The sequence below is a fragment of the Macrotis lagotis genome, chromosome 2 (assembly GCF_037893015.1).
Source record: "Macrotis lagotis isolate mMagLag1 chromosome 2, bilby.v1.9.chrom.fasta, whole genome shotgun sequence".
NCBI lineage: Eukaryota > Metazoa > Chordata > Mammalia > Peramelemorphia > Peramelidae > Macrotis > Macrotis lagotis.
Window position 1 is genome coordinate 60,581,162 of NC_133659.1, and position 22,337 is coordinate 60,603,498.

The 22,337-nt window shown below is 34.2% G+C and overlaps 1 protein-coding gene across 17 annotated transcripts in view; it reads left to right on the forward strand.

Annotated features, from left to right (window-relative positions):
• DCAF6 (DDB1 and CUL4 associated factor 6) overlaps window positions 1-22,337 on the forward strand; it is a 167,328-nt gene that overhangs the window by 90,066 nt on the left and 54,925 nt on the right. For 13 of the 17 annotated variants that reach the window (XM_074221923.1, XM_074221927.1, XM_074221928.1 and 10 more), the window contains one exon: window positions 4,832-4,891. The exons of the other annotated variants lie outside the window; for them this stretch is intronic. In XM_074221923.1, coding sequence (XP_074078024.1) covers window positions 4,832-4,891 — 60 coding nt within the window. The remainder of the gene's footprint in view (window positions 1-4,831; window positions 4,892-22,337) is intronic. 17 annotated transcript variants of the gene reach the window in all.

The window sequence follows — 22,337 nt, forward strand, 5'->3', positions numbered from 1 at the left end:
GTAGCAGCCTCCCCAGAAAAAAATGAGGATTAAATAATTGTCAGTTTACTGGTTCAGTTCACTGAACAAACTAAACATTGAAAGAGATTCAAAACCAATAACACATGGTTTAGTCTCTCATGAAATATTCAGTATCATAATAAGAATTGAGTTACGTAAACATGCAGTACAGTCTTTGGGAGCAAATCAAGTTGGTTGTCTTCTGGGACCACTCACTTATTCTAAGATCGCTTTGGTGCCATTACCAAGGCTATCGTATTTCATCTTTTCTTTCTTATGTAGTTTGGGCATAGTGGACAGAGCAGGAGACTGGAATCCAATTCCCACTCAATACGTGCTGACTGTGCAACCTTGAGCGAGTCACCTAACCTCTGAATGCTTTAGCCCAGTGGTATCCAACTCGCACCCATTAAACCTCTGTACTAATTACAGTTGAAATATTCAGTTGAGCTACATAAGGCATGAGGGTGTTCTACCTTGTTTGTTACTGAGTCCAGATGGAGGACCATAAATCAAGATGGTTCTGTAGAGGCAGCAGCTCTGTAGGGATTTGAAGAAGTTGAGCCTTAACTAACCATTCCAAGCCACTGGCTAACACCAGTGTCACGGCTTCAGATACTTTTCTAAATAATATAAATTGTCTTTAAAATAGCTTTCAGAGCCCTGACACCCACAATGGTTAAAACTTCAGAGATGATTGCCAAAAATCTAATATGATACAGTCAGAATATATTATCTAAGATATTTTTATTTAAATTCAATTACAGTAGACTTTTCCCCCCCTAGGCTTTTAGGGTAACACAGATGTGGTCTTTCAGGATTTTCTAAATTTCAGAGACAAATTGGTCTTCATCCAATCACTGACTGGGAATGTAAACTAACTGACTTCTATTTCTGGCCTTATAATATAAAATATAATAAATCCTGGCCTTAAGATTCTGGCCTTATAATGGGACGGGAGGTTTCCCTATTCCATACTGGAGCTTTCCCATCTATAAAGGTAGAATCTTAGGCCTTAAGACTTACCTTTTCCTGTTTCAAAGGAATGTTTTAATGATAAATTAGATGCTAGATTAATTATTAGAGTATTATTAGTAGCCTGTAAAAATGGAATACATCATTAATTACCTCACAGTATCATGCATCAAGGATGTGTAAACTTGGTAGCATTCAGTGTGTTGAAGGATGAATTTAATGAACAGTTTGGGTGATGAGTGCTACAAATAGCAACAGGCAGAAGTCAGTCATCATTTGATTAATTTTTAGGCCAATTCTTTTCTTCTGTTTCAACCCTATAAAGTCACGGATATCTGACTCTTACCCAGAGTGACAATACTCTGGATCTATTGGTACTGGTCCAATCTCTATCACAGACCTTCCCCTTCAGTGGAGCATGGACTCAACTTAGAGAGGGTCAAATTGGTTGTGAATTTTTTTTCATTCCTACCCTCATCTAGGCCTTAAAACATAAGTGATTCTAGAAAAAACATTTTTCAAAATTGAGCCATATGGGAAAAAATCAGCACTTAGATGATTCTATGTAAGCAAATTTTTTATTTCAGTGTTGTCACAAATAGAATCTGGATCTAGCAATCATACCTGAGGTTCTCCACTGACTGCATATTGATATAATTTTAAAATGTGATATTAATTCTGTTTTAATTTGGTTTGGGCTGCACATGTTCTGGGCCACATCCCTGGCACCTCTGTTCTTACTGCATCAAGTTCTCATGGGGTACACAACCTCATTTTGATCATGCACTGACCATTTCACTGATGAGTACCTTGTGATCTGTTGCCCAGCCCTTTATTTAATAAAGCCAAGTAAAACCTTCCTCCATGTGTACAAGCCCATCAGAACCTAAATATGATGTTATCAGATCATTCCTAATAAACTGCCTCAGGTGTGATAAATTCATCAGATGAAATGAGAGTCCTAGGAATAAACCATGTTCTATAGTTCCACAGCAGTTTTTGGGAATTACATGTTTTGTCATAAAATGATGCAGATAAATCACATATTTCTCTTCTGGGATTCAGGACAGTAGTGACTTTTTTTCCCCCCATAGATTTGGAAACTGTGATGCCAAAATGTTAAGTAGATTGTTTAAGGCCAAGTTATAAGTTAGTGAATTTTAGATACTTTCAAAACTTAGAGCTAGGTGAGTTTTTGTTTTGAAATTTATCTTTTCTTTAGAAAGTAATAGGATCCTAGATGTAAGCTACTCAGTCATATGCCTTTTAGATAATTGAAAAGAGATTTAAATGAATTTTTTTATTTCCTAAAAGATAGTTTGTAAAAAAGGGAATGTTTCAGAGTAATGCTATTAGCCATTGAAAATACTCACACTCAAAAAATAAACAAACAAACAAACAAACAAATAAATAAAAAAAATAAAAAATACTCACATTTGATGTAATATTTATTTTTCCTGTACCCTAAATGATTAACTCTTGAGAAATAATACAATCCAGACTTACTCCCATGTTTATCTTGGAATTTATAAACTTGAGATAAAAGAGAAAGGAAATATTGTATTGTTTTTTGCTTCTAACTGCAATCAGAAAAAATAGTCCAATATTTTTATTTTCTTATGTCTTTATCTCTCAGGAAAATGTGGTCAACTGTCACTAGTAAGACTATAATGACAGTATTTTTAGATTTCAGCTTTCTAGATTGAAACTCATATTAGTAGCTGGAAGCATTTTGAAAATCCAGGATAAAATGTAAAGGTGGCAGCATGGACATTGAATTTAAGAATATGTAGTCTCTTGCTAATATTTGAATATGGCATGATGATCTGTTAAATGTCATTCAAAATGTTTTTGGTACCAGAATATCCTCCTTAAAAAGAGCAGTTGGCCTCACTCTTATTACCTCCATTTAAAAATAGATTTCAAGTAATGATCCAGGAAGCAGTTGTCTTAAAGGTTAGGATTCAAGGCAGTATAGACTGATTTTTTAAAAGAAGTAGCAAATAACCATTTCAACATTCATCAAACAGACACATTATTTTTCTATGTTAAGGTCCTAGAATATCTCTTCTTTGTCATTTTCTGTAGCATAATAAATGATTAGTTTGGAGGTGGTGGCAGATTCTTTTAAACATATGATTTGGTTCCATTCTTAAGTCTTATGGGGTCTGGGAGAACACTTAATGTAATGGCTTTTTAATAAGATTTAGACTTTTGATATTTGGAAAAAGTAGTTAAATAAATAAAGAATTCTTAAGTAATTATTTTCTGTTTTTAACTAAAATCATTTTATATTGGAATTGCCTTTTTAACAAATGCTAGTAACCTAGGAAAAGTTTAATAACGATTATGTTATATCCTCTGAGTTTTCTTGCAGTGTTTTCCATAATTCTTTATTAGCCAAATTTAATTCTGTAAGGAGTATCATTATGTTTTTCATTCTCTCTAAGGATCAATCGATAGTTCTTTCTTTAAAAATGATACTCTTACGAATTGTGTGAAGCAGTCATAAAAATAAACATTGATAGATTGAGATGTTACTTGAATTAAACTATTGGTCCTTTATGGAATATTGTTGAAACTAAGGGGCAGACCTGGATAATTTTTAAAAGAGATTAATGAGGATAGTTGAAGAGAGAATGCTTATTCAATGACTAGTTGTAGTTAAACACATGAAACTAGAATAGAAAAAAATTGGTAAAATTATAAGATAACAGATTTTTTAAAAGGTAGGAAAGAAACATGGTCTGACTCAGAGGAGGTAAACAAATGCTATCTAACATGCTGAAATGGAAACCAAAGATAATCAAGCTCTAATCTGGTTATAAAAATGTCAAGTTGGTGGGCATCAGAGTGCCACTCTAAGCACATTGAGGGAGAGAGTATCTTCTCTCCTCCCCCATTGTCCCCTCTGACTTTATTATAAGGGAAATTGGGGGTGGGGGGCTCTGGAAGAGATTTCAAAAGGGTACAAAAGCAGGAGGAACTTTTTATAGGAGAAGTAGAACCAAAATATTTCTTTATTTCATAACAAAGACAAATGAACCCTTCCTATCAATTTCATATTATAGAATTAGAATCATAAGCTGGAAATGACCACAGAAATGCTTCAGAGGAATCCTTTTTTTTTTTTTTTTTTTTTTTTAGTTAAGGAAACTGAAGTCTAGACTGGTTACTTGCATAAGGTCATACACTTAATTTGTGGCACAGTCAACACTAGACACTAGATTTTCAGACCAGAGATCCTTTTACATTATGCTGCCTCTCTACTGCACCCTTTCTATATAGAATAAATAACAATACTTCTCTGAAGATTCATTATGGTTCCATTGTATCATTTGCTTTTTTTCAATATTTTTCCTGTAGCTTATTTGTCTAAAACATTTGATCTTGATGTTTTTGATAAATTGTTGATCACAAATTTGATAAAACATCCCAGCAAAAAGCAGTGGATACTTCATCTTTTTTGGTGACTCCTTCAAGGATTTAAGAAGTAGATGAAAGAAAAATCTGATTGAGTGGATGTACTGCCATTTCTTGAGCTTCCATTTATAGATATATCTGTGTAGCACCTCTTTCTTATCCTAAAGAAATGTGAGGGAAATGTATATGCATGAAACTAGAAAAAGAGTTTTCTGTATTCTCAATCTGTATTCAAGGTTACTAAATGCTTGCCTGGAATAATGTATCTGGCCACATTGACTCTGCTTACTCACTGCTTGGGAAACATACCACAGCGCTCACCTCTCTTTCCCTGCCTTTTTATACATTTGTTTTTAAGCTTGTAGATAATCATGACATTGCTGTGCAGTTTTCTGCTGCTTATTTTTAAGTTGAAATCTCATTTTTGTTTCAGATTCTCCTTCTTCTGTGGTTAACAAACAGCTCGGATCCATGTCCCTTGATGAGCAACAGGGTGCGTGCAACTGGAGATGCGCCATGCCCATCCGTAGTTTCATTGCAATGCATAAACTAAGCTCTTTCTGTTTTCATAACATCCCATAGCAATTAATAGCCATAGCCTGTTTCATAGAGACAGATAATATTAAATAGAAATGGATGTGAGAGCCTCTCTTTCCTATACAAATGATGTTCTTCAGAGGGAGAGTAAAAACCAATTTTTTTCCCCCCTATTTCTGGTGCCATCTTTTAGTGATCTGCTTATATCCTGATAGGAAGAAGAGAAAAGTAGAGTAGATAGTCTTTTTTTTTTGTCTTTTGGGCCAGTTTAAAACTTTTTTGTGGGGCAAATTTAGACTTTTGGCCAATGCCCCTTTCAGATATTGTAGTTGTGGTTCCCTGCAATGATAAGTTTTGAATTTCCTTAGAGAAGTATCCTACCCAGCAGAGGGAGTGTGATGCAAGGGATAAAAGGTTGGCCTTGCTTTTGATATATCCTCATCATGTGGCCAAGCAGAAGTCACTTAAATTCTTGGTGTCCCAGACCATGAGTTATAAACAATTTTGCCATTCTGCATTGGTGGAGGGACTTTTCATGTTAGAAACTACCTAGTTTGTACCCTTCCTTTCCTCCCAAAACAACCCCATTCAGTTTGCAGACTTCTGGCAGCCTCTGGGACAATGCAACTTGAATCCTAGAAGAAATGGAAAAGGCATAGGATTTTTCACACCTTTTATGCAGATGTAATAAGCTCATATTTAAAGACCTAAAGCATCATCAGGCTATGAAGAAAAACTAATGATTCAACCTTAGACTTTTACCCAGAGCCTCTTGACTTAAAATTGTGTGTGAAAGAAAGGTTCTATTATACGGAGCCCAGTTTTCCACAGATCCTAAGCTGTTTAAGTCCTGGGAGGATTGGATTTTAGAGGGAGACATATCAAAGCATAAGAGTAGGGAGAAGGGACAACTGGCAAAGAGGGAGGGAACAGAAAACTATAAAAATCAAAGGAGTCTTGGGTTACTTAGTGTAAGGGTAGGCTTGTTGGGAATGAGGTGGTATAGAGGGATGGAGGTGAAGATACAGCTACAATGAAGAGCAGAGAATAATTGATATTCATAATGATACCTTTGAGTCATGCAAAGTTATGTTTCTTTGCTTAAGAAAACGTACTTTATGCTTTTAAAGAATTCCTATCCAAAATGATTAAAATTTGTAAAAGGGACTGATCTTTAGATAGACATAATTAATAATTCTCAAAGTTTTAATCTTTAGAAATCTAGAAAATTCACTTCTTTGGAATATTTTATACCTCTATCATATCTGAGTATAGGAGGCATTATTGTAACACCTTTCCTCCTAAGTACTTGGATTCTAAAAGGTTGTTGCAAAATTAATTGTGATTTGTATATTTATATATATTCATTTTTAAACAATTAAAAATAAAAACAATAGTCATAGCCCAGAGATGAACTTTGGTAGCTATAGTTTTTTTCTTCAGAATTGAATTAATCATAATTTGATTAATAAATTTTGGGTTTTAGAAATGAAATTTATTCATGTTTTGGGGCATTTATTAGTAATGTGTTCAAACTGAATAGTACCAAGAAAAGTCATAACCCATTATAATAAATTGTCCAAAAATGATTTCAGATTAGACTTTTTGCTGAAACTATAATCAATAAATACATAAAACAATGAGCAAATTAATCAGGTAATTGGAAGTCAGATTCATATATTATACATTATGAATTTTACCAAAGCTATATAAAATATTAATAGTGCTTCATTTACCAGGATGTTGTATATATATTTCTATTATACCCAGATTATAATTACTGGCAGAACTTATTAATATTTCTATAATAAGAGCATAGAAAATTGTCTAAGGTTGTATTTTTGAAATTTTTAAATGACTTTTTTTTTTTAAGAAAATGGCCTCAGAGGCATTGTCTTACTAATCATAAGAACATTCCATTGAGTTGGGAAAGGAATAGTAATTATGGAAATTGAGCCACAGCAAAATTACCAGGAGCAGAGTACTGCATGCATGCATATATACATATGTACATACACATGTAAGAAGACACAGTGAATTACTTGGAACTCTGATAAACTTGCTATTGGTACAGTGTGTCCCATTGGCTACATCTCCCTATTTTCTGATGACATTCTCTCTTGATAAGGTATCATTGTCCGCATAAGATGGAAACATAGGTTTTGTGTTGGTTATGCAGAGTGAAATAGGATGACATGAGTGTGTGTGTGTGTGTGTGTGTGTGTGTGTGTGTGTGTGTGTGTATGTGTGTTTGCATGTTTTACATGAGTTTAGGGTAAGCAATATATAGTCTCTTCTTTCTCTTAAGAAAACCAGTAATCTCAGTAGGCATTATTGCCAAGTAATTTTCATTTACCATTTTAGTAAAAATGTCTTTAAAACTGAAGAGTGATGACGTCCTTTGTTTTAGACATTTCTTTACCATTTTCTGCTGAGCCATGGGCTACATTCAATGAGCGTCCCCTGAGCACCTGTTCTATGCTTACCCTGATAAATGGTCAGAATCTTTGTTCTCAGTTTGATATTCAGGTTTTCTTTAAGTCTTAACTTCAGGACTGCAATGTGCCGGTTTGTTTTTCTTATAGATATTTATGGGCAATTTCTTGATTGGTGAACACTGAATATGAAAATGAAATTATCACTGGAGTTTTTTCTATGATGAATTATTATGAAGTTTGAAATTTGCCATGAGCATCCTTTGTCATTGCAGATGACAACACATTCAAACCTTTTCCTTCATATGTGACTCTTATCTGTGCTTCTCCATCAAAAGTTCAGAGGAACTCTGTTCAAGTTTCCTAAGGACTCTTTTCTTTCAGTGTCTTAGAAATGTTACTGCATTATTCTCTAGGCTGTTTTCTTGTATTTTTTTCAAAAAGACCAGCCTGTCATTTTTTTCCAGTTTGCATGCATCCTTGATGGTATCTTGAGCACATAAATACATTATATTTTCAAAGAAACTGGGAACTTTATGATTAAATATAATGTTGGGGGTGGGGGGCTTCTTATTGAAGTGAAAGCTCTTCTCTGTAGTATTTCTGTTGATAGCTTTTCATTTCAGTTGTTAGATTCAGGCAGTATCTTTCCTTTTGATTGGGGATTCATCCTCATGGCAAAAGTATACTGTTGTAATGATAACCTGCTTATGTCACTTACAGAAATAGCTTAAGGGAAATAAGATGATGATGATGATGATGATGACAGGAGCAGTGGTCTTTCTCAACCTTTTGGGGAGCCAAGTGGAATTATCCCAAGATCAGAGAGCGATGCCAGACTGGTTGGGTATGGTGAAGTCCCCTGACCCCCTACTTGCACCTAGTAGCCTCCAAAAGGACTGTGGAACAAAGGAAGGAGAGAGGTAATAGAATCATTAGAATCTTACACACACACACACACACACACACACACACACACACACACACACACACACACACACACACACCTCTAAAAGGACTGTGGAACAAAGGAAGGAGAGAGGTAATAGAATCATTAGAATCTTACACACACACACACACACACACCCTCTGTTTTTCCATTGAAAACTTTGTTCACAAGTTTTCTGGCCTTTTTCAAGTGATCCAATATTTGTGAAAGAGTAAGAATACAAAGGTAATTTTTGGTGACTCATTTTTCTTCTCTTCCAAGTTCTAGTTTCCCTGAAGAATCCTCGTACTTTCCAACTCTAGCATTCATTTATAAAGGTGTTAAGGGGCTTAGCCAAGAGGTAGAAGTATGCTTCTGTTAGTTTAATTGAGCAAACATTTATTAATATCTACCATACAAAAAATTCTGTCCTTCTGAGAATTTGGGCAAGGTGATATAGAAATAGTTAAAATCATGGAACTTTTAATCTATCTTTTTGAAAACTATGTGCAAGAGCCAAAGAGATTGTCTCTTGTCTTCAAGATTAAAATCTGGAAGTTGAGGTTTAAAACAATTGCCTAAATAACAAATCCTACAAATCTTAAGAGGAAACAAACAAAATTATTAGAATAGATAGAGGAGGAAAAGATAATTTCTGACCCTAGGAAATCAGGCAAGACATTGTGAAAGGTCGAATTGGACTTTGAAGCAAGAATCCAGTTTCAGAAGAAGGTGGATGGCAGGACATTCTAGGCTTCAGGAAGGACATCAGCAAACAGATAGAGGGACTCATGGACATAATTGGTAAGTGAATTAATCTAGCTTGATTTGGATGTAGAGTATATAAAGCCCTTTAATACAGAGTTGTAGACAGATATCAGATTGTAGAGGACCATGAGTGATGGCCAGCAAGTAGTTGTTAAAACACTTTTGAGCTGGAGAATGACATAATCAGAGCTGTCCATCACGAAGATTAAGGTGGTAGCTAGTATAGAATGGTATTCTGAGCCTGTTTTCTTATCTTCAAAATGATAGGTTTGGACTAGATAACTTCTAAGATTTATTCTAGCTCTAAACTTAGCTCTAAATCTTATGATTGAAATGGAAATGTAAAGAGATGGAGAAACCAGTTACAAAAGCAATGCAATAGAGAGACTTAAGAGATGACAAGGGCCTGAAATAGGATATTGGCAGAGATGATGAAAACGAACACAAATTCAAAATTTTGTGAGCAGAGAATCAAGAATATTTGGTATTAGATAAAATATAAGGTCATTAATAGAAATGTTTTGTTTGAGGTAATACTGATTTGGACATATTTTTGGTGTGACTGTTTCATTTGCATTTTGCCATGTAAGTCAAATAAGAACTTTAACAATTAGAATTCCTGGTATTTCTTGTTAATTGAGTTTCTTAGATTTTGCCATCTCAGTTTCCATCCAGTAAAATAGAATATCATCTCTAGAACTTTGGGCTAATATAAATTAAACATATATTATTAAACTCTCTCTCTCCATTGATTTGAACTTTTAAAAAATTTATTGTCAAATATCAATAGTACTTATATTTCTTTTTGTTGTTACTAATATTTTAGAAGAATGCAAATTAAACTTCATAGTTGTTATCAATTTAAATAGTGTAAATTATTCTAAACATCTGGATTTTGATGAGCCATCCTCAAGCTCAATTGCTCTTGATTGCAATTATCACACTTGTTTATCTGGTCTAAAAATATCACTTAAAAATGTTAGGTGAATTAAATTTAGACCAAGAAGCTAAAAAACTTTTAAAGTCACAGTACCTTGTTAGCTTAAAGTGTTTTATTTTGCTTGTTTAAAATCCTTTTCTAAGAATCCAAAATTAAAAAGGTAGAGAAAATTAGTATACTCCTGTTCAAAACAACCAGTACTGTGGTGTAGTAGTAAGAACATTGGTATCTGGATCAAGTGAATTGAGTTCATATCCTGACATTGTTGTTTTACTTAGATCTGTGACATTGGGCAGTCATTCTTCATCTTTGGGCCTTAATTTTTCTAATCTTAAAAATGAGAAGATTGAATTGGAAAATCTCTTTAAATTATGAATCTGTTATCTGAATGATTTATATTATACCCTGAATTGCTTTCCTACATATGCAAGTTTTCAGATAGATGTGGGACTGTTTAGAGTAATGGATAGCATGTTGGATCTAAATTTCGAAAGACCCGAGTTTGAATTTAGCCTCATATGCTTAATAGCTTTGTAACCCTGTTAATGTCATTTGAACTGCTCTAATTCATTTTCCTCTTTTGTAAAATTGGGATCACATCTAACAGTAGCACTAACTTTGCAATATTTTGAGCATAAAATAATGTATGTAAACTATTTCAAAGTTCTATAAAATTTATTATACAGGCAAATAAATAATCTCTAGTTTAAAAATGAAAAAAAAAGCAAAATTTAGCCTCCATTTGAAATATCTGAAAGCTCACAAAGTGAGCTATTTGGTAGAAACCCTTTTTTCAGTACTGCCATAAACATTGCCCCCATCAAAGGTTTGGAATTTAGTATTTCTTTTAAATTTTTTTAAGCCATAAAAAGTCTTTCCCTCTGAAACTTCCTTCCATTTAACTCTGTGTTTTATCTATGTTTTTATCTACATTGGAATGTAAACTCTAAGGCAGAAGATTCCCCCCCATTCTTTGTATCCCTAGCACTTAATGCAGTACTTAAAATATTGTGTTTAATAAATTCTTGTTGACTTTATTTGAAAGCAGGCAATGTTATTATTAAAAAACTAGTTAGCATATAAAACTCTGATTTTCAGTGTTTTGTTGGTATTTAATATAAATTTCATTTGTTAGAATGAGTACTTAGTTGTATAAGAATGAATTTTTTTATAAGAATTTAATCAATGAAATAGTATGTTGATCATTTATTTTTTCCAAAAAAGTTATTCATTTTCATGAATAAATCTTGCTCTTTCCAGAAAGTTTAGCATAAATAGTCCTAGTCTGTATTATTTATGTGATCTTTTAAGATTTGCAAAGTTCTTGGTATGCTTTATCTTATTTGATGATACTCATGTTCAGTGAATTAAATGTTGTAGATCTATTTCTCTGTTTTACAGATGAATAACCTGAGACTTAGAGGAAGCAAGTAATCTTGCCTGATAAAATAATGATGATGATGATGATGATAATAGCATTTATATAGTGCTTTAAGGTTTGCAAAGGATGTAGGTATTATTATTTCCATCTTGCTAATGAGGAAATAGACTGAATTTCCTAGCATCACACAGGTAGTCAGTATCTGAGGCTGGATTTGAATGTTGGTCTTCCTTAACTCTAGGGCAAGTACTCTGAGTTCTAGGGTACCACCTGCCTATCACTAGCTATATATAGCATAGTGAATGTTGGTAAAAGAAAAGAATGTTGACCTTTGGACCTCATCTATATTCTATTATCATATGCCTTGTCTACAGAACAAAACTTTTGTTATCCTAGCTCATAAAAACCAAAGTGACTCCAAAAATTTCATTTTTAATCACCTATGCTTCACCTATACTTTTTTTTGTATTTTATCTCATCTGTACAGTTTATTTTGACTAGTCAGTTACATTTTCATTTATCCTTTAAGGTTTTCATATGAATTAAAATCTTAGGACCCCAAATTTGTAAACAACTTTAGAGTCTTATAGTCCAACTCACTACAGGATATTTGTCCCCATTGAACCTCTCTTCAGTCTCATCTTGTATAACCTTGGAAATGGGAAATTAATTGCTTCAGACAGCATACTGGAATAAAAACTTGGGAGACCTGATTCTGGGATTTGTGCTACCACTCACTAGTGTGAACCAAGGCAAATTGTGGAATCTATTTGGGTTTTAATCTCCACATCTGTGAAATGAGGAGATTGTACCACATTCCTTCTAACTCCAAGATCAATGAGCATCTTCTATTTAAAGATGACTGGCACACTCTTCTCAACAATGGTTTTTTAAACTTGACTGGGTTCAGCTATTTATTATCTTGTGACCGAGTTTTGTATGTTCTCCCTATCCTAGTTGTTTTCCTCTTTCCTTTACAAGGTTCTTCTAGAAGGTCTCCAAAGCAATCCTCTTATCAAATGATGTTTTTATTTACTTATTTTATTCCCACCTCAAAATAACAGTTGTACTTTTTTACTAAATATTTTTTCTTTTGTGGAGGGAAATGTGTTATCTATGAAAGTTTTGTTGAAAAAGTTGGTTGCATTTCTCAGAAAGTGATTTTGCCTTAGATTTACAAGTGAATTTATCTGTAATACATACTTACTGCTTTATCATAATTTTTGTTGTTGTTGCTGCTGTTTCTGTTGATGATAATAATAATAATAGAAGTTGAAGATAATGATGTTGCACTTACAACTTGAGTGAATAAAGAATTGGTCCTAAAATCAGGAAGACCTGTATTGAAATCCAACCTGAAGCACTCACAAGAAGCATGAGCAAATCACTTAACCTATGTCTGCCTTGATTTCTTCAACTGTAAAATGAGGATAATAATAGCATCAGTATCCCAAAGATGTTTTAAGGATCAAGTGAGATAATATTTTTAAAGTACATATCACAGCCCCACCTATGATAGGCATATAATAAATGTTTCCTTCCTTTTGCTTATTTTGGAACTAATTGTTGTAGACAATTATGCATTTATTGTCACTGTTCTAATTTTAAAGAAATATGCAAACTGTTTTTTGATTAATAGTAAAAACTATAAATAGCAGTTATACATTTAGAATCACATTTTCTTAGACATGAATAGATTTTTTAAAGGTAATAAGAAGGTCCATGCATGCAGAAGTCTTGTTATCAACTGTACAGAAGCCAGCATATCCAGTTTTACAATTTCTAAACTATTAAGGAATATCTTAGGAACTGAAGAAAATTAGCTTAATATAATGTTAAATAGGTATAAAGTTACGATTAAGAGTTTAGTCATAAAACTAAAACTTCCATTAATAATATAATGACCACATTGCATCAGTGTGTTTTATATAGCTGTTAAATAACTGTTTCATTGTGAATGTTCAATTCATACTGAGTTGTTATGACAGTGAAGATTTGAAATCTGATGACATCTTATTCTTATTTTGTTTTTTCAAGTATTTTGTGGGTAGATATTATGTGCTTGGAAAATTTTAAGTATATAAAATATTAAAAAAAATTAGGCTTCCCCCCAGTAATCTTTTATAGTTTGAGAATATTAAGAATTTCTGAAATCAGACTTGATTTTAAACTCTTTATTCTCAGAATTACCTCATACTTAATTCTTCAAGATTTATTGACAAGATTCCCTCTTCCTATGTAAAGAGTTGTCTGAGTTTTTACCAGTGATATACTTTTTTTTGAAAGATTTTATTTATTTTGAATTTTACAAATTTTCCCCTAAACATGCTTCACGCCCCACACAGAAGGCAGTCTAGTCTGTTAGTCTTTACATTATTCCCGTGGTATACATTGATTTAAGTTGAATGTGATGAGAGAGAAATCATATCTTTAAGGAAGAAAAATAAAGTATAAGAGATAGTAAAATTACCTAATAAGATAAGAGATAATTACATAATAAGATTTTTTTTTCTAAATTAAAGGTAATAGTCTTTGGTCTTTGTTCAAACTCTACAATTCTTTCTCGGGATACAGATGGTATTTTCCATCACAGATACCCCAAAATTGTGCCTTATTGTTGCACTGATGGAATGAGCAAGTCCATTAAGGCTGGTCATCACCGCCATATTACTGTTAGGGTGTACAACATTCTTCTGGTTCTGCTTGTTTTGTCCAGCATCAGTTCTTGCAAATCCTTCCAGGCTTCTCTGAATTCCCATCCCTCTTGGTTTCTTATAGAACAATAGTATTCCATAACATACCACCATTTATTCAGTCATTCCCCAATTGATAGATATTCATTTAATTTTCAATTCTTTGCCACCACAAACAGGGCTGCTATGAATATTTTTGTGCAAATGAGGTTTTTACCCTTTTTCATAATCTCTTCAGGGTATAGACCCAGTAGTGGTATTGCTGGACCAAAGGGTGTGCACATTTTTGCTGCCCTTTGAAAGTAATTACAAATTGTTCTCCAGAAAGGTTGGATGAGTTCACAGCTCCACTAACAACTTGTTAGTGTCCCAGATTTCCCACATCCCTTCCAGCAGTGATTATTGTCCTTTCTGGTCATATTGGCTAGTCTGAGAGTTGTGAGGTAGTACCTCAGAGATGCTTTGATTTGCATTTTTCTAATAAGTAATGATTTAAAGCAATTTTTCATATGACTATGGATCGTGTTGATTTCCTCATCTGTAAATTGCTTTTGCATATCCTTTGACCATTTGTCCATTGAAGAATGTTTTTTTTAATTTGACTCAGTTCTCTGTATATTTTAGAAATGAGTCCTTTGTCAGAAATACTAGTTGTAAACATTGTTTCCTAATTTACTATGTTTCTTTTGATCTTGGTTACAGTGGTTTTGTCTGTGCAAAGGCTTTTTAATTTAATATAATCAAAATTGTCTAGTTTGTTTTTAATGATGTTCTCTGTCTCTTCCTTGGTCACAAACTGCTTCCCTTTTCATAGATCTGACAGATAAACTATTCCTTGATCTAGTTTGATTATAATATTGTTTTTTATGTCTAAATCCTGTATTCATTTTGATCTTCTCTTGGTATAGGGTGTGAGATGTTGGTCTAATCCAAGTTTCTGCCATACTAAGTTTCAATTTTCCTGAGAGTTTTTATCCCAATAGCTGGACTCTTTGGGTTTATCCAACAGCAGATTACTATAATCATTTCCTGCTGTTGTTCCTAGTCTATTCCACTGATCCACCACTCTATTTCTTAGCTAATACCAGACAGTTTTGATGATTGATGCTTTATAATATAATTTTAGGTCTGGTAGGGCTAAGTCACCTTCTTTTGCACTTCTTTTCATTGAATCCCTGGAAATTCTCGACTTTTTATTTCTCCATATGAATTTACTTACAATTTTTTCAAACTAATTTTTTTTGGAATTTTGATTGGTAAGGTAATAAACAAGTGGTTTAATTTTGGTAGAATTGTCATTTTTTATTATATTAGTTTGGCCTATCCATGAGCAATTGTTATTTGTCCAGTTACTTAAATGTGATTTTATTTGTGTGAGAAGTGTTTTGTAATTGTTTTGTTTTTGTTTTGTAATTGTTTTCAAAAAGTTTTTGTTTTGTAATTGTTTTCAAAAAGTTTCTGAGTCTGCCTTGGCAAATAGACTCCCAGGTATTTTATATTGTTTGTGGTTACTTTGAATGGGATTTATTTTTCTGGCTCATCCTGCTGTATCTTGCTAGTTATATATAGAAAAGTTGAGGATTTATGAGGGTTTATTTTATATTTTGTGACTTTGCTAAAGTTACTAATTGTGTCTAGTAATTTTTTAGATGATATTTTGAGATTCTCTAGGTATTCCATCATGTCATCTGCAAAGAGTGAGAGTTTTGACTCATTTTCTTTTTGCTCTCTTATTGCTGAAGCCAACATTTCTAATACAATATGGAATAGCAATGGTGATAAAAGGCATTCTTGTTTCACCACTGATCTTATTGGGAATGCCTCTGGCCTTTTCCTGTTGAATATAATGCTTGTTGATGGTTTTCAGATATATACTGCTTATTATTCTAAGGAAGTCTCTGGTGTTCTTAGTAGGAATGGATGTTGTATTTTGTCAGAAGCTTTTTCAGCATCTATTGATATAATCATGTGATTTCTGATAGGCTTGTTGTTGATATAATTAAATATACTAACAGTTTTCCTAATATTGAACCAACCCTGCATTCCTGGTATAAATCCTACTTGATCATAATGTATTATCATAATGATAACTTTTTGTAATCATTTTGCTAAGATTTTATTTAAGATTTTTGCACCTATATTCACCAAGGAGATAGGTCTATAATTTTCTTTCTCTCTTTTAACTGTCATACAAAGAGGTAGGCAGAGTTCTGTCTTCCCCTATTTTCCCAAAAAGTTTATATAGAATTGGTACCAATTGTTCCCTAAATGTTTGATAGAATTCACTTGTGTATCCATCTGGCCCTGGAGATTTTTTCTTAGGGAGTTCAATAATGGCTTGTTGAATTTCTTTTTCTGAGATAGAGTTCTTTAGGTATTTAATTTCCTCTTCATTTAACCTGGGCAACTTATATATTTTTATGAATATTCATCCATTTCATTTAGATTATCAGATTTATTGGCATAGAGCTGGACAAAATAAATTCCAAATTATTACTTTAATTTCCTCCTCACTGGTGGAGAGTTCACCTTTTTCATTTATGATGCTAGCAATTTGGTTTTTTTTTAAATCAAATTCACCAGAGGTTTATCAATTTTTTTGTTTTTTTTCCCATAAAACCAGCTCTTGGTTTTATTTATTCAATAGTTGCTTTTGATTTTATTAATTTCTCCTGTGATTTTTAGAATTTCTAATTTGATATTTAATAGGGGGTTTTTAATTTGTTCTTTCTCTAATTTTTTTAGTTCCATGTTTAGTTTGATTTCCTCTTTCTCCAATTTATTCATGTACACATTTAAAGATATAATATGTCCCTTGACAGCCACCTTGAGTGTATCCCATAGGTTTTGGTATGTTGTTTCATTATTGTCATTATCTAGGATAAAATAATTAATTCTTTCTATAATTTGTTGTTTGATCCAGTCATTCTTTAAAATGATGTTATTAGTTTCCAGTTAGTTGGTCTATATCTTCCTGGTCCAATATTGCATGTGATTTTTATTGCATTATGATCTGAGAAAGATATATTCACTTTTTCTGCCTTTCTGCAATTGATCATTAGGTTTTTATGCCCTAGTATATGGTCAATTTTTGTGTAAGTGCCATGTACTACAGAAAAGAAAGTATATTCCTTTCTATTCCCATTCAGTTTCTTCCATAAGTCTGTCATGTCTAGGTTTTCTAATGATCTATTTACCTCCTTAACTTCCTTCTTGTTTATTTTATGATTTGATTTCTCTAAAGTTGAGAGCAGGAGGTTGAGGTCTCTCACTAGTAGAGTTTTGATGTCTATGTCTTCCTATAGCTCCTTCAACTTCTCTAAGAATTTGGATGCTATACCATTGGGTGCATATATATTTAGTATTGAAATTACTTTATTGTCTATAATACCTTTTAGGAGGATATAGTTTCCTTATCTCTTTTAATGACATCTATTTTTATAACTGCTTTTTCTGAGATAAGGATTGCTACCCCTGCTTTTTTCACTTCGGCTGAAGCAAAATATATTTTGCTCCAACCTTTTCCCTTTACTCTATATGCATCTCTACTTCAAATGAGTTTCTTGTAAGCAGCATATTGTAGGATTCTTGTTTTTAATCTACTCTGCTATTCGCTTACACTTTTTTCTTAGGTTTTTGCAAGGCAAATGGGGTTAAGTGGCTTGCCCAAGGCCACACAGCTAGATAATTATTAAGTGTCTGAGACTGGATTTGAACCCCAGTACTCTTGACTCCAAGGCCCATGCTTTATCCACTATGCCACCTAGCCACTCCATTCACTTACATTTTTAAGGGAGAGATCATCCCATTCACATTTTAAGTTATAGTTACTAGGTCTTTTTTTTGCCCCTCCCCCATGCTATCTTCCCTCTGTTTGTATTTTACCCCTTTTTCGCTTTATCCACATTCCCCAGTATTTTGTTTCTGAGTACCACCACCTTCAGTGTGTTTGCCCTTCTATATCTAACCCCCTTCCCCTTTCCCTTTACCCTTTTTCCCTTCCCTTCCTTTGCTTAGTTCCCCTTTTTCTGCGCCTCCTCTTTTTCCCTTTTAATACTTGAAAGGTAAGATAAGTTTCTTAACTGAATATATGGATATTAACTTTAAGCCAAATCTGATGAGAGTAAGATTAGGTGGTTCTCACCTCCTCTCTTCTTCCCCTCTCTTGCAATAGGTCCTTTGCAAGGTAATAAGATTTACCTCCATTCAATCTCATCCATCCTCCTGTCTCCTTTCTGTCCCCCTTTTTAAGGAAGGTATTGTTTTTAAATCCTTCTATATGTGTCACAAATAAGTCATGAATGTCCATCACTTCTGGCTAAGTATATTCTCTCTAATAGAGCTACAGTGCTCAAGAGTTATGAGAATCTCCCAGGTTGGGATATATCCAATTTCATTTTATTGGATAGCAGTATTTTTTTTTCTTTACTCTTTTTTTTTTATGTGTCTCTTATGTCTCCTATTTGATGTCCAAATTTTCTATTTAACTCTGTTCTTTTCATCTGGAGATGTTGGAAGTCTCCCATTTTGTTAAATGATCATCTTTTCCCCAGGAAGAGAAGCCTCAGTTTTCCCAGATGGTGGATTTTTGACTGCCTTCCAAGCTCCCTTGCTCTTTAGATTCTCTCATTCCAGGTGCTTCGATCCCTTAATGTTGATGCAGCCAGGTCCTGTGTAATTCTTACTGTGGCTCCTTGGAATTTAAACTGTTTTCTTTCTGGCTGCTTGCAGGATTTTCTCTTTTATTTGGTAATTCTGGAATTTGGTCACAATATTCCTTGGTGTTTTCATTTTAGGATCCCTTTCTGGAGGGGATCGATGTATTCTTTTAACAAATATTTTGCCCTCTGGTTCCATGATATCAAGGCAGTTTTCCATCACTACATCCTGTATTATTAAGTCCAGGCTTTTTTTTTTTCCTCTTCAGTGTTTTCAGGAAGACCAAGAATTCTCAGGTTATCTCTCCTTGATCTATTCTTGAGGTCAGTGATTTTGCTGATGAGGTATTTTACATTTTCTTCAATCTTTTGGTTTTGTTTAACAGTTTCTTGTTTTCTCATGATGTCTTTAGTTTCCACAGATTCCATTCCTTTTTTTAAGAGAAGAATTTTCTTCATTTAACTTTTGCAGCTCCTTTTCCAGTTGATCAATTCTATTTTTGAAGGAGTTTTCCATTTGCCCAAGTGTAGTTTTGAAAGAATTATTTTCTTTTTGCAATTGCCCAATTGAGGATTTGAGAGAATTATTTTCTTCTTGCATTTGCCCAATTGAGGATCTGAGAGAATTAAGTCTCATTTTGTGTTTCTCCAATTGTATTTTCTAAGGATTTGTTTTCTCGTTAGGAGATGTTAATTTTCTCTTGAGTTTCTTTGCCCAATTTTTCCAGTTGATTTTTAAATTCATTCCTGATTTCTTCAAGGATGTCTTTTTGGACTGGAGATCAAATCATATTTTTCTCGGAAGTTCTAGATCTCTTTGGGTTAGGATCTGTTCCTTCTAAATATTTCTCAATGCCCCCCCCCCCCCCCCCCCCCCGCCCTTTCTGATGGCCTGTCTTCATTTTTCTAGGATCTTGTGTTGGGGGAGGAGCTGGCTTCCAGAGGTTTGCTTTTGTGAAGACCCTAGACGCTTTGTTCACTTGGCTTAGTAACTCCCAGTCATCCGGCCAGTAGGGAGTGCTGGTTTCTTTCTCTTGAGGCCCTCTCTGTAGGCCTGGAGGGGGTAAGGGGCAGCAGCTGCATCTGAATTGCCCTTGAACTATGGGCTGGGCCTTGGAGAAGGTTGTTAATCTCCCTTTCAGCTGATTGAGCTCTGCTGCCCACACCTGGGGGGGATGGCATTTACTGTTTGTTTTGGGAAGAGGGCTCTGCTAAAAATATGGTGCTCAGGCCCCCAACTGTGCTCTGCAGCTCTCTATGCTGGAACTTGTCCTCAGCCTGGCTGAGGCTCCCCAGACCTCCACCCCCCTCCTACCTCCTTCCCCCCGGCCAGAGATTCTGGCTAATGTTGGTTCTCGGACCTGCCATTCACCAAAGCCTCCGTGGCTGTGACTGGTCTGGCTTCACCCCACTACTGCCCTTGCACTCTCCCTCTGCTCTCTCTTCCTGGTTCATCCATGGTCCCTTGAGACAGACCTTTTGGTAGTTGTTCTTCTCCTAGCTTCTCTTTCTGGGTTTTGTCGATCAAATTTCTGTTAAGAGCTTGCTTTCATGTTATTTTTGAGGAGAAACCAGGAAACCTTAGCACAGTGACTGTCTTCTCTCTGCCATCTTAGCCAGAAGTCTCCAATGATATACTTTAAAAATCTTTTTCCATAATCCAAAATTCTCTTGACTTAATTGAATAGCCTTTGTTGCCTATATTCAGAAATGAGAAAATAAACATGTTGGCCATTAGTTTGTCATTCATCACCTTTTTTTTTTTTTTTGACTAAAATATATGGTCTTAGGCTAGCTAGGTGGTACCAGTCGATAGAACAACAGCCCTGGAGTCAAGAGGACCTGAGTTCAAATCTGTTCTCAGACACTTAATAATTACCTAGATCTGTGACCTTGGTCAAGTCACTTAACCTCATTGCCTTGCCAAAAAAAAAAAACCCAAAATATGGTCTCTGATTTTTCTTGCCATGTTTTTCATATTTTTTTTTTCTTTCTTTGAGATATCTTAATCACTTAGCAATGCTGGTGACTTCAGTACAAATAGAGAAATTAGGAGCGGGGTAGACTTATAATTTTGGATGTGTTATAGACTTCAGTTTTGGATGTTTTGAGTTTAAGGTACCTGTTGATATTGGACTTCAAATGTGTAGCAGTAGATGTTTTCAAGGGACTAGAGCTCAAGAAAGAAATATAGGCAAAAAACCCCCCTTAGTTTTAATTTAAAATATTAGGGTTGTATATAGAGATTTGAGAGTCTTCGGTTTAGGGATAATCATTGAAGCTGATGAGAGAGCACTGCCAATGTAGAGAAAGAAAAGAAGAAGGCCCAGAATGGAGCCTCACTCACAGTTGACAAATGTAGATGAAAAGTTTGCAAAGGAAAACCAAGAAGGACTGGTAAGAGATGAAGAGAACTGTGACAGCACTGCCATAAAAGCCTAGGGGAGAAGGGGGGGTCAAGCACTGCAGAGAGGTCAAGAATAATGAGGACCAAGAAAATGCCATTAAGTTAATCAATAAAGAGATCGCTGGGGCCACTAGGTGGCATAGTGGATAAAGCACTGGCCCTGGACTCAGGAGTACCTGGGTTCAAATCCAGTCTCAGACACTTAATAATTACCTAGCTGTGTGGTCTTGGGCAAGCCACTTAATCCCGTTTGCCTTGCAAAAACCTAAAATAAAATAAAATAAAGAGATCACTGGTGGCATGGAAAGAATAATTTCAGTTAAATGGTGGAATTGGATACTAATATGAGTTTGAATAATGAGTGGAGGTTAAAAAATGGAGGAATGTAGCTATGAACGGTGTTGGGAGAGATGCAGAACTGAAGAATTAAGGAATGCTATGCTATGATCAAGGGAAGGTTTTTGATTTCTAATCTAAGAGAAACATCTAAGCTTATATTGTAGATGGCCAAAAAGAAGCCAGCCTTCTACTAATAGAATTTGAAAATGTGGAAACTCCCACAAAGAGATTGGACTGAATGAGACCATGAACATAAATAAAGATAAAGTACATAAACTGCTTTGCAGACTTTATAATGCATTTTAAATCACTATTCTTGTTGTTAAGACCAAAAATAATCATTGAATAGGATAACTTCAAGAGGATCAAAATATGTAATTGGATAGAATTAATCTGGAAAAAGCGTTTACAGAAAGATTTTGTCTTGGTTTTGAAGAATTTTGTGATTTTGAAGAATGGAAAGTAGTTCAAAATCTAGTCATATTTAATTTACCTTTCTTAGTCTTTTTCATTTCTATATAATCATGCGAATGATATACATATGTACCAAAGGTATCCATAATGAAAACAGGAGAATGGACTAGATAGGCTTTCAGAGATGACTTTCTAAAGCAGACTATATATCTTCACAGTTACACAATTATCTGAAATCAGTAGAAAAATGAATGCAAGATCCTGCTGTTTGATTTATTAACCCTTCCAAACAATCTTTGAATCAGTAGAACAAAATGTAGCTTTAAAGGCTCTCATACATCAAGGAATAACTGATATTCTTTGAATAAAGTGACCTTTTTCAACATATCCTTCACTACCTCCTGACTGCCTGTTTTTGACAAAGATGTAAAAAGGGGAG